The sequence below is a fragment of the Mauremys reevesii genome, linkage group 22 (genome assembly GCF_016161935.1).
Source record: "Mauremys reevesii isolate NIE-2019 linkage group 22, ASM1616193v1, whole genome shotgun sequence".
Taxonomy (NCBI): Eukaryota; Metazoa; Chordata; order Testudines; family Geoemydidae; genus Mauremys; species Mauremys reevesii.
The window spans coordinates 10,269,136-10,285,707 of record NC_052644.1 but is presented as its reverse complement, the minus strand read 5'-3'; the positions used below and the strand labels follow the sequence as shown (position 1 = coordinate 10,285,707).

Sequence of the window (16,572 nt, the reverse complement as noted above, 5' to 3'; positions counted from 1 at the left end):
GGGGGATGCCACTTCTCTTTTATGCAGATTGTCTACAGCAGTTCCTCATTTTCTATTCTGTTCCCGTGCTTTCCAGTGCTCTGTGACTTCTTCTAATTGTCTTGGGTCTTCTATGACTTGCTCTGCCAATTTCAAGGCATATTGTCTAAGGCAACTCACTGCCATATCCATTAATTTCAATATTCTACCCTTATTATTACTTTTTAAAATCTCTGCCTCTGCCATCGTTTTACATATTTCAGTCCATGTTTCCCCATTATCCTTTTTGAACTCATAGTGACCTCCTTTGCTGGCTATCCAGAGTGTCCATACCTCATCAAACTCTGTTGAGATATTTAGGGAGGGGAGGAGAGGATTACCTCCCTCTAACTTATTAATCTGTTTTTGATAGAGATGGGGTGAATTTCATCTCCCTTCAATATTGCCCAGCCTGGGATTCCCATGTCTGTATGTAACCCCCAATATCGAGGTTGTTTTAACATGGTTTGTTAAATGTGTGTTTGTTACAGATATAAAAGGTATTCCCATCTAAGCACTGAAATAGCATGAGGGTTCTGGGCCACCTTTCCTGGAAAAGACACATAAACTCCAGAACAACAGAAGGGTTAATATTTAACATACACTTTTTGCTTTCACTTTCATTGGTCAGAGTTCAGTCCTTTTGTATTCAAAGTGTGCAATCCATTCCTCACAGGCACACTCTCAAATCCCATTTTAATCCCTTGGTTTTATTAACACTGGAGCCCCCGCATCTGGCATCGAGGGACGGAGAACCTTCTGGATTGGGCATCCAGTTTAATGCTTTGAAAAAAGGTAAGAGCTTCTGTTTTAATGTCAAATCCTCTGCTTGTGTTGAGGGGTGTGGCTGCGTTCACTTCAAGGGAGCTCTAACTATTTATGCTCATTGGCTCGGGGGACACAGTAAGGAAAACGGTGCCTTGAATCTATAGCTGAGTTCATAGATGGAAGAATGCTTGATAGAGGACTGGACTTCATGACCTCTCGAGGTTCCTTCCAGTCCTATGATTCTATGATTGTGATTCTTTGAACAAATGTATCACCTCTTCCTGATATTTTCCTCTTTTATTTAGTTGAGGGTTAACTAGCAGATAGAACAGAATGCAGAAGCAGTTGTAGATTATCACATGGGCCCATGGGGTCCATGCCCAGGGGCCCTGGACAATTTTGGGGCCCCGCAAGAGTGCTAGAACTCTGACCCCACCCCCTGTTCCTCCTCTTCTGCCCCCCATCCCTATGTCCTGTTCCTTGTCTCCCCCTGAGGGCTGTCCCCTGACTCGGTCAGAAGATGGAGCCTGTGTTAGGGTGAGCCTACTCCCCCTGCCCCCACACAGATCTGGCTTTCCCACCCCGGCATGACACAGAGCTGGCTCAAGCCTCTCCCCACCCATCCCGGGCACTGCGAAGAACTGGTCTGAGGGCCCCCTACCCCATGTGGTGTAGAGTTGGCTGGGGTTTTCAATTTTGGTTGGATGTATTCCTGGAGATTTCTTCACATGACTTAATCTTTAATTAAACATTAATCTTTAATTCCTGGAGACTCCAGGCCAATCCTGGAGAGTTGGCCCCCCTAGAGCTGGGCTGAGTCCCTCCTCCTGTCTGGAGCTGACCTGAACTTCCCCTGCCCCATGCTGGCCCCAGCTGCACCCCCAAACATTCCTCTGTCTCCCCATAGAGGGGGCGTGCCCCATAGTTTGGGGACCACTGTCCTTGGCTGTGGTAAGAGCCACTGAGTGAGCCCAGGTACGTAGTGAGCCCCTGACCCACCACCTGCCCTGGGCGGGGGGTTTGAGGCCCAAGAGAAGCTTCTGACCCATGTCCCAGCCCCCTGGGGCACACTGCCCAGAGCAGATAGAGGGTACAGGGCTCTCCACAGTGGCCCAGGCTCCCTGGGAAGCTCTTACCACAGCCTGGCTTCTAGGTCTGGCTAGGCCAGGGGGTGAGGCCTTGGGGGGGAAGGTGAGGAGCAGAGAGTAGGGCACTGTGGCAGGGGCAGGATGTGGTGGCCCCAATGTTTTTGTGCTCAGGACCCCATATATCTTAATCCACCTCTGTGCAAAGGTTATAGTCCATCTCTTCTGATGATTCATCTTTTGATTTCAGGTAAGTCACGTGTTAACAGCTTCAGCCTTTAGTGCCACCAGATTCAAAATAAGAATGATAAAATATATCCGCCATTTTAAAGTACTTGAAATCTTCAGCTGTTGGTGTTCTATGAAATCAAATTTTGTTGTAATAATAATAATAATAATATTGTCTATGTCTGATTTGCTCTATAAGGATGTGTTATAATAACATGTACAGGTCAAATATATTTAAAAAAAACTTCCTAAATATTTCTGTGGATAAAAGCACTGTGCTCAGTCTGCTGTTACTCATGGGATTATGCTATTTGTTATGGCAGCTGCCAAATATTCCAGAGAGTGTTCACAGATCTCAAAAGTTAGATACATTTGTTATTCTTCTGTTTAAAATCTTTCTGGCATCCAATCAGAAACCAGAAACAATTCCAACTGCTGACCAGTCATACATCATTAATAATGAGTAGTCACAGACAGGTCATAGGCTAAAACAGGTTCATCTTATTTATTTGGTAAATACTTTAAAATAATAATAATGTTTGTTTGTTTTATCTGCCTAAGAAAGAAAGTGTATATTGTTATGGTGAAAGGTGCAAATGGCTAGCACATTACAGTCATTGATGGATAATCCCCCAGCACAAAACGCCCCACAGAAAAGGTTGAAGATATCACACAATAAGGTCCCCTGGAGTGCTATTATGGGATCTGTGTGGTAAAATCAGTCTTCTTTGGCTTGTACATACACAAGCACTCACAGAAATTTTTTTGAATTTACTAAAGGGGTGAATTTAAAGTCAATTAGCTAAACCGCATTAAATTCCTGTGTGGATGAACTCATTAAGAATTAAAGTAGATTAAATTAAACCAAAATAAAGTCAAATTAAAGTCATTTGAATTGTAAATAAGAGCACCCACATCAGGAATTAATCCACTTAAAAAATTCAGTCAGATTATTTGTCCTGAGTGTCCCTATGTAGACAAGGCCTTGTGTCTCTGGCTTAGTCTACAGTTAAAATTTAGGCTGACATAGCAACTATGCTCAAATATGGGAAAATCCAGAGAGAGAGATACAAACTTTTGATATTACACAGCACTCTTCTTCAGGTCTAGGAAATTTACTCAGAGAGTCAGAGCTAAATAAACACCCCTAAGCAAGGGTGCCAGAGCAAGGGACGCCAAGGGGCAATGATCTACCCACTTTTGAAAGCGGGTGGGCGTGTTGTGTCCTCTTTTCACCACAGGCCCAGATCGATAAAAGCGACCCACAGAGCTATGGGGGAGGACTGATAGCATCTCCTGGCCCATGTCCACCACCCCTGTACCCACATCAGGTGGAGGGACTGCAGCTCCCCATAGGTGTCCAGGCAGCTCTTACCACGGCCCGGCGGCTGTGGCTCTTCATCCAAAAAGGCCCTGCCCCCAGGTCAGGCTGGGACCCAGAGCTGGGTCATGGTTAGAGCCATGTGGGCAGCTTTGGGGAGCTGTGGACCCTTCACCTGGCCAGGTTGTAAGGTCCAAGGGTGGAGACATGGGCTGGGGGCCACTCTCACCCATGTCCACAGCTAAAAACTCAGGGACTGGGGCAGAAAGAGGAGTCTCTGAAGCAGTGTGTCTGTAGAAAGAGAAACAGAAGCCCAAACAGCTGCCAGTCAGGACAGGTTGGCAGTGCCTGGACCAAGATTTCTGCAGAAGGGAGTGGTTTATGTTTGTTTGTTACCTCTGTTCCCTCGTGTACATTTAATAAATAAACAGTATCACTGATTTGTCCTGTAAATGCAAAACGGTCTTGCTGGGTCCTGAATTCAGCAACTTTTTTGTTTAGTTGTGGTTTTTTTATTTAGCTTTAAAAAAAAACATGAAATAAAATAAATAAAATAAAACATGTGCCTATCCAAGGATCTGGTTTCCCTGCCATAAATTACAAATAAAGAAATAAAATTAGAAAGCCAAGGTGGGTTAGGAAGCATCTTTTATTGGAGTAACTTCTGTTGGTGAGATAGAGAAGCTTTCAAACTTACTGAGAGCTCTTCTTCAGCTCTGGAAACTTACTGGCAGTGTCACAGCTAAATACAAGACGGAACAGATTGTTTATCATAAGTAGTTACCACACATTTCAAGGGACCAAAATAAAATAAAAAAAGTGCTTATCCAAGGATCTGGGCATCCCTGCCATAAATAACAATTTAACTAATACAATTACACAGCCAGCCACACATAAAACTCCCATCCAGGAACTCTGTTTCCCCTCAAAAGCCTTTTTCTGCAGCACCGTGCAGTGAAATGGACTGAAAGCTTTCACATGTTATTTCAAATAGAAACGTCTTGACTTGCAGAACTGTCCAGTTCACATCATATATACAGAGGAGTTAAATAAAAAACATAAAAACTTTTGCTGGAAGGTTGCAACATAACACAACTTTATTGCTTATCTTTCAGAAGGACAACACACATGAACCAAAACCAGAGAGGGACAAAGCAGGCTACTCTCTGAAAAACAGAGAAGTACAATTCACCCAACCTTAGCCAAGGCTGGCTGGTTGCACACTGACTCTGATCTCATGCTTTTTTACTGAGACCCCTGCCTTCAAGCAGGACCAGGAAAACCCCTGAGAATGTAAAGCCAGGGATAATGATAAGCAGTTTTCAATACATACATCATAAGAATCTTATTATGTTTTGCTTTCAGCCTTTCTCCCCTGACTAGGCTGATGGTATGGAGGGAAATGTGCCTTTACAATGACTCCAATTCAGCAAACCATTACTTTTCAGCAAAACACATTCTGAACTTAAAAGTGATTTATGTGGATAATTTGCTGAACTGGGGCTTATAACAGGTTGCCATAAACATACAGCTAAGGGTAGCATAAAATCCCTCCTTTACCTGTAAAGTGTTAAGAAGCTCAAATAACCTGGTTGGCACCTGATCAAAAGGACCAATGAGGGGAGAAGATAATTTCAAATCTGTGGGGGAAGGTTTTGTTTTGTCTCTCTTTGTGTGTCCTCTCCGGGTCATTGAGGAACCAGGGCAGGGAAAATACATCTTCTAAAGCCATATCTGAACTAAGCATCTAAGATTACAAATTGTAAGTAATAGGAAGGAAATGCATTAGATTATCTTTTGTTTTAGCTTGTGAATTTTCCCTAGGCTAAGAGGGAGGTCTAGTCCTGTTTTTTTGTAATGTTAACGTTTTACCTAGAGGGGAATTCTCTGTGTTTTAATCTGATTACCCTGTAAAATTACCTTCCACCCTGATTATTTTACAGAGGTGCTTTTTACTTTTTCTTTATAATAAAGTTCTGCTTTTAAGAACCTGTTTGGTTTTTAGTGTCCAAAAAACCCAAGGGCTGGTCTGTGCCCACTTTGTTAACCTATTTGGTTGGTATATTATTCTCAAGCCTCCCCAGGAAAGGGGGTGAAGGGGCTTTGGGGGGAACAGGAACTCCAAGTAGTTCTTTTCCTTGAATCTTTGTCTAACTCACTTGGTGGTGGCAGCAGTATTCATCCAAGGACAAGGAAGAATGTGTGCCTTGGGAGAGTTTTTAACCTAAGCTGGTAGAGGTAAGCTTAGGGGGTCTTTCATGAAGGTCCCCACATCTGTACCCCAGAGTTCAGAGGGAACCTGGACACAGATACTCTCTCACTTTTTCAGTAACTCACTATTTTGACTCTGATAAATCATTGTGCATATGAGGAAGGGCAATGGGTACACTGATATCTCTGTTATGACAGGCTACCTTCTCTCCCAGCTTTCTCCATTCAGAACTCCCATAGGTATGTTTCAAACCCTACCCTAATGGCCAAATGAGCTTGTATCAAAACCATTTATTCTGAATAAAACTCACAGAACATCACGGGTGGAAGGGATCATCTAGTCCAACCCCCTGCTCAGAGTAAGACTAAGCCCCAGAGATATTTTTTGCCCCAGATCCCTAAATGCCCCCCAAGGATTGAACTCACAACCCTAAGCTTAGCAAGCCAATGCTCAAACCACTGAGCAATCCCTCCCCACTAGCTATAAAAGGGAAAAGTTTGATACAATTTGGATTTCAGATTTAAAAATATTAAACATCAGTTTGTTTCTTCAGATATTTATCTATTTTTTTTAGAAAACTGGAGATTCATAGTATCATAGAATCTCAGGGTTGGAAGGGACCTCAGGAGGTCATCTTGTCCAACCCCCTGCTCAAAGCAGGACCAAACCCAACTACATCATCCCAGCCAGGGCTTTGTCAAGCCTGACCTTAAAAACCTCTAAGGAAGGAGATTCCACCACCTCCCTAGGTAACCCATTCCAGTTCTTCACCACCCTACTAGTGAAAAAGTTTTTCCTAATGTCCAACCTAAACCTCCCCCTCTGCAACTTGAGACCATTACTCCTTGTTCTGTCATCTTCTACCACTGAGAACAGTCTAGATCCATCCTCTTTGGAACCCCCCTTCAGGTAGTTGAAAGCAGCATTCAAATCCCCCCTCATTCTTCTCTTCTGCAGGCTAAACAATCCCAGTTCCCTCAGCCTCTCCTCATAAGGCCTCACCAGTGCTGAATAGAGGGGAATGATCACATCCCTCGATCTGCTGGAAATGCCCCTACTTATACAACCAAAAATGCCATTAGCCTTCTTGGCAACAAGGGCACACACAACAAAGGGGAGAGGGATAGCTCAGTGGTTTGAGTATTGGCCTACTAAACCCAGAGTTGTAAGTTCAATCCTTGAAGGGGCTATTTGGGGATTGGTCCTGCTTCAAGCAGGGGGTTGGACTAGATGATCTTTTGAGGTCCCTTTCAGCCCTAATAATCTATGACTCATATTCAACTTTTCATCCACCGTAACCCCTAGGTCCTTTTCTGCAGAAGTGATGCCCAGCCATTCGGTCCCTAGTCTGTAGCAGTGCATGGGATTCTTCCGTCCTAAGTGCAGGACTCTGCACTTGTCCTTGTTGAACCTCATCATATTTCTTTTGGCTCAATCCTCTAATTTGTCTAGGTCCCTCTGTATCCTATCCCTACCCTCCAGCGTATCAACCACTCCTCCCAATTTAGTGTCATCTGCAAACTTGCTAAGGGTGCAGTCCACACCATCCTCCAGATCGTTAATGAAGATATTGAATAAAACCGGCCCCATCACCGATCCTTGGGGCACTCCACTTGATACCGGCTGCCAACTAGACATGGAACCATTGATCACTACCCATTGAGCCCGACCATCTAGCCAGTTTTCTATCCACCTTACCGTCCATTCATCCAGCCCATACTTCTTTAACTTGCTGGCAAGAATACTGTGGGAGACTCTATCAAAAGGTTTGCTAACGTCCAGAAATAGCACATCCACTGCTTTCCCCTCATCCACAGAGCTGGTTATCTCATCATAGAAGGCAATTAGGTTAGTCAGGCATGACTTGCCCTTGGTGAATCCATGCTGACTGTTTCTGATCAATTTCCCCTCCTTTAAGTGGTTCAGAATTGATTCCTTGAGGACCTGTTCCATGATTTTTCCAGGGACTGAGGTGAGACTGACTGGCCTGTAGTTCCCTGGATCTTCCTTCTTCCCTTTTTTAAAGATGGGCACTACAATAGCTTTTTTCCAGTCATCCGGGACCTCCCCCGATCGCCATGATTTTTCAAAGATAATGGTGAATGGCTCTGCAATCTCATCGGCCAACTCCTTTAGCACCCTCGGATGCAGCGCATCCGGCCCCATGGACTTGTGCTCGTCCAGCTTTTCTAAATAGTCCCAAACTACTTCTTTCTCCACAGAGAGCTGGTCACCTCCTCCCCATACCGTGATGCAGAGTGCAGCTGTCTGGGAGCTGACCTTGTCTGTGAAGACAGAGGCAAAAAAAGCGTTGAGTACACTAGCTTTCTCCACATCCTCTGTCACTAGGTTCCCTCCCTCATTCAGCAAGGGGCCTACACTTTCATTGACTATCTTCTTGTTGCTAACATACCTGAAGAAACCCTTCTTGTTACTCCTAACATCTCTGGATAGCTGCAACTGCAAATGTGATTTGGCCTTCCTAATTTCACTCCTGCATGCCTGAGCAATATTTTTATACTCCTCCCTGGTTATTTGTCCAATCTTCCACTTCTTGTAAGCTGTTTTTTTGTGTTTAAGACAAGCAAGGATTTCACTGTTAAGCCAAGCTGGTCACCTGCCATATTTACTTTTCTTCCTACACATCGGGATGGTTTGTTCCTGCAACCTCAATAAGGTTTCTTTAAAATACAGCCAGCTTTCCTCGACTCCTTTCCCCGTCATGTTATTCTTCCAGGGGACCTTGCCCATCAGTTCCCTGAGGGAGTTGAAGTCTGCTTTTCTGAAGTCCAGGGTCTCTGTTCTAGTGCTCTCCTTTCTTCCTTGTGTCAGGATCCTGAACTCGACCATCTCATGGTCACTGCCTCCCAGGTTCCCATCCACTATTGCTTCCTCTACTATTTCTTCCCTGTTTGTGAGCAGCAGGTCAAGAAGAGCTTTTCCCTTAGTTGGTTCCTTCAGCACTTGCACCAGGAAATTGTCCCCTACACTTTCCAGAAACTTCCTGGATTGTCTGTGCACCGCTGTATTGCTCTCCCAGCAGATATCGGGGTGATTAAAGTCACCCATGAGAACCATTGCCTGTGATCTAGCAACTTCTGTTAGTTGCTGGAAGAAAGCCTCGTCCACCTCATCCCCCTGGTCTGGTGGTCTGTAGCAGACTCCCACCACGACATTACCCTTGTTGTTCATACTTCTAAACTTAATCCAGAGACTCTCAGGTTTTTCTGCACTTTCATACCGGAGCTCTGAGCAGTCATACTGCTCTCTTACATACAACGCAACTCCCCCACCTTTTCTGCCCTGCCTATCCTTCCTGAACAGTTTATATCCATCCATGATAGTACTGCAATCATGTGAGTTATCCCACCAAGTCTCTGTTATTCCAATTACATCATAATTCCTTGACTGTGCCAGGACTTCTAGTTCTCCCTGCTTGTTCCCCAGGCTTCTTGCATTTGTGTATAGGCACTTAACAAATATTTATTCCGATTCTTAAATTTTACATTTTTTATGTGAGAAAATAATGAATAATGCATTTCTTAGTTACTAGATTATATAGTTTTTACTTATGATTTGTAAGTGGTTTAAAGGCAGGAAAGAAAGTGAAGGAATAAATGGTCTGTTCTCACAAGAGAAAGCAGTATATAGTGGGGTCATCCAAGGCTCTATATGGGGATCTATGCTGTTCTACATCTTCATAAATGATCTAGGAAAGGAGGTGAACGGTGAGATGGCAAAATTTGCAGATTTTCACATTAATTTTGTTTGCTAACATTTTTATTATCTCTCTTAGCCTAACTTTGCAAACCTACACAGCAGTCTTGGTTAACTATTCTTTAACATACCTTAAATTTTCAGACCTATGCATTAATAGATGTAATATGACTATTTTTGAACGCTGCATCCAATCAATTCCAGAATTTCAGGGAATGGGCAGAACCCTGTCAATTTTGGTGAAATCTGAAAATTGGAAAGGAGGAATGGAGAACACATGGATTGTCTGGCACCTGGATAGCAGAGCTGGCACTTTCAACCATCTCCGTAATTGTCTGTAGGTCAAAGACCCAGTTGATAGCATGAATAACACCTTTTGGCATAACAACTCCCTCATCTCATTTTTGCCCCATGTCTGAATAGAATTTAAAAACAGTGAAACAGTGAAAGAGAAAGAAAAGAAGAGAGAAAGGAGAAAAAGATTGTGGGGGTGGGAAGGTGGGGATGGGGTGGCATGTGGAGAGAAGGGTAAGGGGGCTGCACACAGAACCCCTGGCATGGAGGGTCAATGGGGCACTTGGCATAGGGACAGAGTTGAAGGAGGGACACATAGAGCCACTGGCCTGGGGGAAAGGTTGGGTGGCTGCAGGGAGTCCCTGTAATAGAGGGGAATGGGATGGGGTCCCACAGGGAGTTGTGCGGTGATGGAAAGATTCAAGGAGCCCCTGGTGCATGCAATGAGCTCAGCCTGCATAAGCTATGAACTGTGTGACCCCCCCACCCCAATTTTTAGGTGCCTCAGGGATGTGAGGTTCTAAGAACCCATGACTCTCAGGGACTTCAGGATAACCTCCGGGAAGCTGGTTAGCATGTGTGTAGGGGCTTTTATTGTTTCCTTAAACACAGTGCACTTATCCTTCACATCCCATCACCTGGGATTATTTCAGGTTGAAGTTGCAGGAGCTGTCAGAGGCCTGTATCCTGAGAAAGGGAAAACGGTCCGTAGGTAGCAGTTTTAGACCGAGCTGGATGAGCAAGCGCCTCAGAGGGGTGATTAAGAAAAAACAGAAAGCGTACAAGGAGTGGAAAATGGGAGGTATCAGCAAAGAAACCTACCTTATTGAGGTCAGAGGGTGTAGGGATGCAGTGAGAAAGGCCAAAAGCTGGGTAGAGATGGACCTTGCAAAGGGAATTAAAACCAATAGTAAAAGGTTTTTTAGCCATATAAATAGGAAGAAAACCAAGAAAGAAGAAGTGGGACCGCTTAAAACTGTAAACGGAGTGGAGATTAAGGATAAGCCAGGCATGGCACAATATCTAAACGAATATTTTGCCTCGGTCTTTAATGAGGCTAATGAAGGGCTTAGGAATAGTGGCAGAGTGACTGATGGGAATGAAGGTGCAAGGTTGGAAATTACAGTATCCGAGGTAGAAGCCAAACTTGAACAGCTTAACGGTAGTAAATCAGGTGGCCCGGATAATCTTCATCCTAGAATATTAAAGGAATTGGCGAGTGAAATTGCAAGCCCATTAGCGATAATTTTTAATGAATCTGTAAACTCGGAGGTTGTACCGTTTGACTGGAGATTAGCTAATATAGTTGCTATTTTCAAGAAGGGGAAAAAAAGTGACCCGGATAACTACAGGCCTGTTAGTTTAACATCTGTAGTATGTAAAGTCATGGAAAAAATATTAAAGGAGAGAGTAGTTACGGACCTTGAGGTCAATGGCGATTGGGACAAATTACAACATGGTTTTACAAAAGGTAGATCATGCCAAACCAACCTGATCTCCTTCTTTGAGAAAGTAACAGATTTTTTAGACAAGGGAAATGCGGTGGATCTAATATATCTTGATTTCAGTAAGGCGTTTGATATGGTACTGCATGAAGAATTACTGGTTAAATTGGAAAAGATGGGGATCGAAATGAAAATCCAGAGGTGGATAAGGAACTGGTTAAAGGGGAGACTGCAGCGGGTCATATTGAAAGATGATCTGTCGGGTTGGAGGGAGGTTACCAGTGGAGTTCCTCAAGGTTCGGTTTTGGGTCTGATCTTATTCAATCTATTTATCACTGACCTTGGAACCAAAAGTAGGACTGGGCTGATAAAGTTTGCAGATGACACGAAGTTGGGAGGTATTGACAATTCGGAGAAGGACCGGGATATCCTCCAGGGAGATTTGGATGACCTTGTAAACTGGAGTATTAGTAATAGGATGAAATTCAATAGTGAGAAGTGTAAGGTTATGCATTTAGGGATGACTAACAGGAATTTTAGTTATAAGCTGGGGACGCACCAGTTGGAAGTAACGGAAGAGGAGAAGGACCTTGGAGTCCTGGTTGATCTCAGGATGACTATGAGTCAGCAATGTGATGTGGCCGTTAAAAAAGCTAATGCGGTCTTGGGATGCATTAGGCAAGGTATTTCTAGTACAGATAAGGAGGTGCTAGTCCCGTTATACAAGACATTGGTGAGACCTCATTTGGAGTACTGTGTGCAGTTTTGGTCTCCCATGTTTAAGAAGGATGAATTCAAACTGGAACGGGTACAAAGAAGGGCCACTAGAATGATCCGATTAATGGAAAGCCTGTCGTATGAAAGGAGACTTGAGGAGCTCGGTTTGTTTTCCTTAACCAAAAGAAGGTTGAGAGGAGATATGATTGCTCTCTTTAAATATACCAGGGAGGGAGAGGAATTATTTCAGCTCAGTACTAATGTGGACACGAGAACAAATGGATATAAATTGGTAGTCGGGAAGTTTAGGCTTGAAATTAGACGAAGGTTTCTAACCATCAGGGGAGTGAAATTCTGGAACAGCCTACCGAGGGAAACAGTGGGGGCAAAGGACCTCTCTGGCTTTAAGATTAAGCTTGATAAGTTTATGGAGGGAATGGTTTGATAGCATAACGTGATTTAGTCAATAGGTCAATAACGTGCCACCACTGGTAATTAGTACCGAGGGTCAATGTTGGGATATTGAAAGTCTTTTTCCTGAGTGTCTGGCTCGAGAGTCTTGCCCGCATGCTCGGGGTTCAGCTGATCACCATATTTGGGGTCGGGAAGTAATTTTCCTCTAGGGTAGATTGGCAGTGGCCCTGGAGGTTTTTCGCCTTCCTCCGCAGCATGGGGCAGGGGTCGCTTGCTGGAGGATTATCTGCTACTTGAAGTCTTTAAATCAGGATTTGGGGACTTCAACAGCTGAGTCAAGGGAGAGAATTATTTCAGGAGTGGGTAGGTCAGCTTTTGTGGCCTGCATCTTGCGGGAGGTCAGACTAGATGATCATAATGGTCCCTTCTGATCTTAAATTCTATGATTCTATGATTTGCCGAAATACATTCAAGAAAAGAAGAGATTAGCTAAAGAACACAAAAAAAGTCACGCTTTCTGCATAGGAAAAAGACACAAATGATTCTTATGAGGTAGAGGAAATACTCATTTTGTCACAATGGAAATTATTTGATTAGTTAATGTGGGCACACTCTCTCCTTCACTGGGGCATCTGATCTATTTCCCACCCCAGGACACACGTACCAATGCACAGTTTAGAGGAAACAAGGTGTAAAATATGTTCTTTCTTTTTTCCCCCAGAAAGTCTTGAGAAGAGCACTGGTAAGTCTGCATTTTTTTGTTCTCTACTTTCAATCACATCACATGTTTATTATTATTATTCACTATAAGTAATATCATAATAATCAAAGTTAAGAACCATTGGTGAGCTGCAGGCAACACTGTGGCACTTTTAGGCACTGTGACAATTTTAAGGAAAGTCAAAGGAGAACAGGTGTATTTTTAGTACCTAAAATGAGGGAATTCTGCAGAGGGTTTAATAAATTCCTGACCATCCAAACCTACAAAGTCAGTTTGTGGTCAGGATTTATTGGTGACTCAGTGGGATAACCATTTCATCCATTTCATTTTTTCAAATAATTTTAATTATGGTTTCAGAAAATACACACCACAAAAGACCCCAAACAATCTAAAATGGTTCTGTATCTTTAAAATGGAAAGACACTATTGAATCAGGGCAAATCTATGTGTTGGATATTTTCAGTAACTAATGACCTTCTATATTTGTCTTGTTCTACAGAAAAAATGATTGAGCCTAACTTAGCCCTACAAAACAAGATTCTCATTGTCACGATTGTTGTCCCCATTGTTATCATCATTATCATCTTAAGTTGTTATTGTTCAAATTGGAAAATCTTCCTTTTACATTTTTAAACTTTATTCATATTTACAATATAAGGCCAAAGTCTGCGTAAATAATGTACGTGATATATAGGCTACTTCTGACCTAATTAATGTATTCCTCTTTCTTTATTTTTTTAACTTAATTTTGTGTATTGTTTTAGGGGTGGTGATTTTAAAGATGTAACTGATTTTAAGGAAGTGTTAATCTTATGTTTTAAAAAAATTGTATCTGTTTTATTGACCATTGTTTTAAATTAATGTTTCTATTTATTGCATTGTGTGCAATGGACTATGGCTACGATGCTATATCAAACCACTTACTCAGTCTTCACTGAAATTGGCATCAAGGAAATGTTTGGTGAGGAGGACCTGCAGTTTTTGGTCCACTACTTGCAAATGGCATAAATTATTACTAGAAACAGGCTCCAAATTGGAACCAATTTTGACTCGCACTCTCATATATTTGTGGGTCTTTGGCTTCATTATTTTGGTTCAGTGCATTATATATGGACAAGCCATGAAATTTGTCTCTGGATCCAGATTTAAATTCCATCCCATCACCATGCTGAGCAAAGGAGGAAGGAGACCTGGCTTTAGAAACCAAGCCCAGGAATAATCACTCTGAGGGAAGTGATTATTCCCCTCTATTTGGCAATGGTGAGGCCACATCTGGAGTATTATGTCCAGTTTGGGGGCCCCCACTACAGAAAGGATGTGGATAAATTGGAGAGAATCCAGCGGAGGGCAACACAAATGATTAGGGGGCTGGGGCACATAACATATGAGGATAGGCTGAGGGAACTAGGCATCTTTAGTCTGCAGATGAGAAGAATGAGGGTGCATTTGATAACAGCCTTCAACTACCTGATGGGGGGGGGGGTTCCAAAGAGGATGGAGCTTGGCTGGTTCTCAATGGTACCAGATGACAGAACAAGAAGCAATGGTCTCAAGTTTCAGTAGGGGAGGTTTAGGTTGCATATTAGGAAACACTATTTCACTAGGAGGGTGGTGAAGCACTGGAATGGGTTACCCAGGGAGGTGGTGGAATCTCCTTCCTTAGAGGTTTTTAAGGCCTGACTTGACAAAGGCCTGTCTGGGATGATTTAGTTAGTGTTGGTCCTGCTTTGAGCAGGGGGTTGGACTAGATGAACTCCTGAGGTCTCTTCCAACCTTAACCTTCTATGATTCCGTGCTTGTATGAAAACATTTCCCCACACCCAATAAATAGGATGCTCCAAGACCAGGAGGAATTTTGGCAGATATTTGGTTTTCTTTCCCTTGGTAAGCCCTATGCTTTGGAGAAGGGCTAGGACAAGGTTTCTTCTGACTCTCACATTAATGTAAGGTCTTAAGCCATGTCTATCTTAGCTCTACACTTTATAGTTAGGTTGATGTAAAGCAGCTTATATTGAGCTAACTATGTCAGTGTACACACTACAGCCTTGCTCTGCTGGTATAAATGCCATATTGCACAGACATAATAAGTCAGCCTGCAAGAGAGGCACAGGGCTTATGTCAATTTAGTTAGAGTGATGCAATGTCTGTGTAGATAGTGCATTACTTACATTGGCTGTTGGCTGCCAATTTTGCAATTTCACAGTTCCATAACATTGACAAGAAAGTCCTCCTGCTCCCAGCTGGGCTACTGCCTGATGCTCAGGTTCCCCACTCCCTGCTCCAAGGTGGGCTGCCCCTATGCTTCCCATTCCATGCTCCCAGCTGGGCTGTTGCCCAGGCTCTTCGCTTCCCACTTGGAGCTGGGCTGCTCCAGGGGTCCCATCTCCTCACTCCATGCTGGGAGCCCAGCTGCACTGAGACTTCTGGCTCCCCGCTCCCCACGGGGAGTCTGGCCGGTTGTCTCATTCACAGTGGGGATTGAGGAGACGAGAGCCAAGGCAACTGCCCCACTCCTGCTGGGGACCATGGAGCCGAGAGCAAGGGGTCTGTCATGCTCCTGGCGGGGAGTGCAGAGCCGAGAGCAGCCAAGCTCCCAGTTGGGAGCATGGAACTGAGAGCGGGGTGGGGGGTGGGGGAGGGCCGCAGGTGGGAAGCCAGGAGGCAGGTGTGCTCCTGGTGGGGAGTGCGCAGCCGAGAGCAGCCAAGCTCCCAGTTGGGAGCATGGAACTGAGAGCGGGGTGGGGGGTGGGGGAGGGCCGCAGGTGGGAAGCCAGGAGGCAGGTGTGCTCCTGGTGGGGAGTGCGCAGCCGAGTGCCCAGGCGGTGGCTCTGCTTCCACCAGGGTTTGTGAAAGTAAGAGTGTGGGAGGGGGAGGGGAAGCTGCAGGGCTTACAGCAGGATGGAGAGCTGGGAGGGGGCAGATGGCAGGAACCCTAGGGTAGCTGGGCTCCCATCAGAGAGCTGCAAGCTGAGCTAAGAATCCTGGCTTTCAGCTCCCCACACTGTCCCTCTTAGATCAGTGGAAGAGCTCATGGCGAGGACATGCACCATTGACCGAAGGAGGGTAGTGTGGACATCAGCCACTGCAGTAATTGCTGTGGTGGCTGTAAATTGACCTAATATAGTTTTTAGTGTTGACATGCCCACAGTGTCTGAGACCTAACGCTGCCTCATTGGGGCAATATCCTCTTGCTCAAATACTTTCTTGAGTGGTGGTGTTGGGTGGTGGTGAAAGCCCTTCTGGACTTTCTCTGGGAGGAAGATGGAAGGGAAGAGTTGGTGTTAGAGGATGGGTGTTCCAGGAATCCCAAACACACTGGTGCAACCATAGGCCTTGATCATGCCAATTGTTCCACACAGCATCAGGGTCGACCTAGAAGGATGTGGGTTTGGGGCCATAATCTGTAAGTATCCTTAAGTGTTTTCATCAGGACTGACACACTGAACTCTGTAGAGTTTTAGGTAATGAATAATTGCTATTTGCATCTCTGTGGGTATTTTCATATATTATCTCTGACTTTTATTTTAGGAAAAAGAAGGCGAGATCCTGAAGAAGGTAACAAATGGGGCAGATCATTGGTTTTGGTGAGTACTAATTTCCCAGACAAATATGTAACCAGTGAATTAGCCAAT

The 16,572-nt window shown here is 44.2% G+C and overlaps 1 protein-coding gene across 1 annotated transcript in view; it reads left to right on the top strand.

The window, feature by feature from the left end:
- Positions 1 to 656: 656 nt before the first annotated feature.
- LOC120388157 (butyrophilin subfamily 1 member A1-like) overlaps positions 657 to 16,572 on the top strand; it is a 43,715-nt gene continuing 27,799 nt past the window's right edge. The window contains exons 1-3 of the mRNA XM_039509780.1: positions 657 to 813; positions 12,941 to 12,961; positions 16,469 to 16,524. Coding sequence (XP_039365714.1) covers positions 16,503 to 16,524 — 22 coding nt within the window. The 5' untranslated portion in view covers positions 657 to 813; positions 12,941 to 12,961; positions 16,469 to 16,502. The remainder of the gene's footprint in view (positions 814 to 12,940; positions 12,962 to 16,468; positions 16,525 to 16,572) is intronic.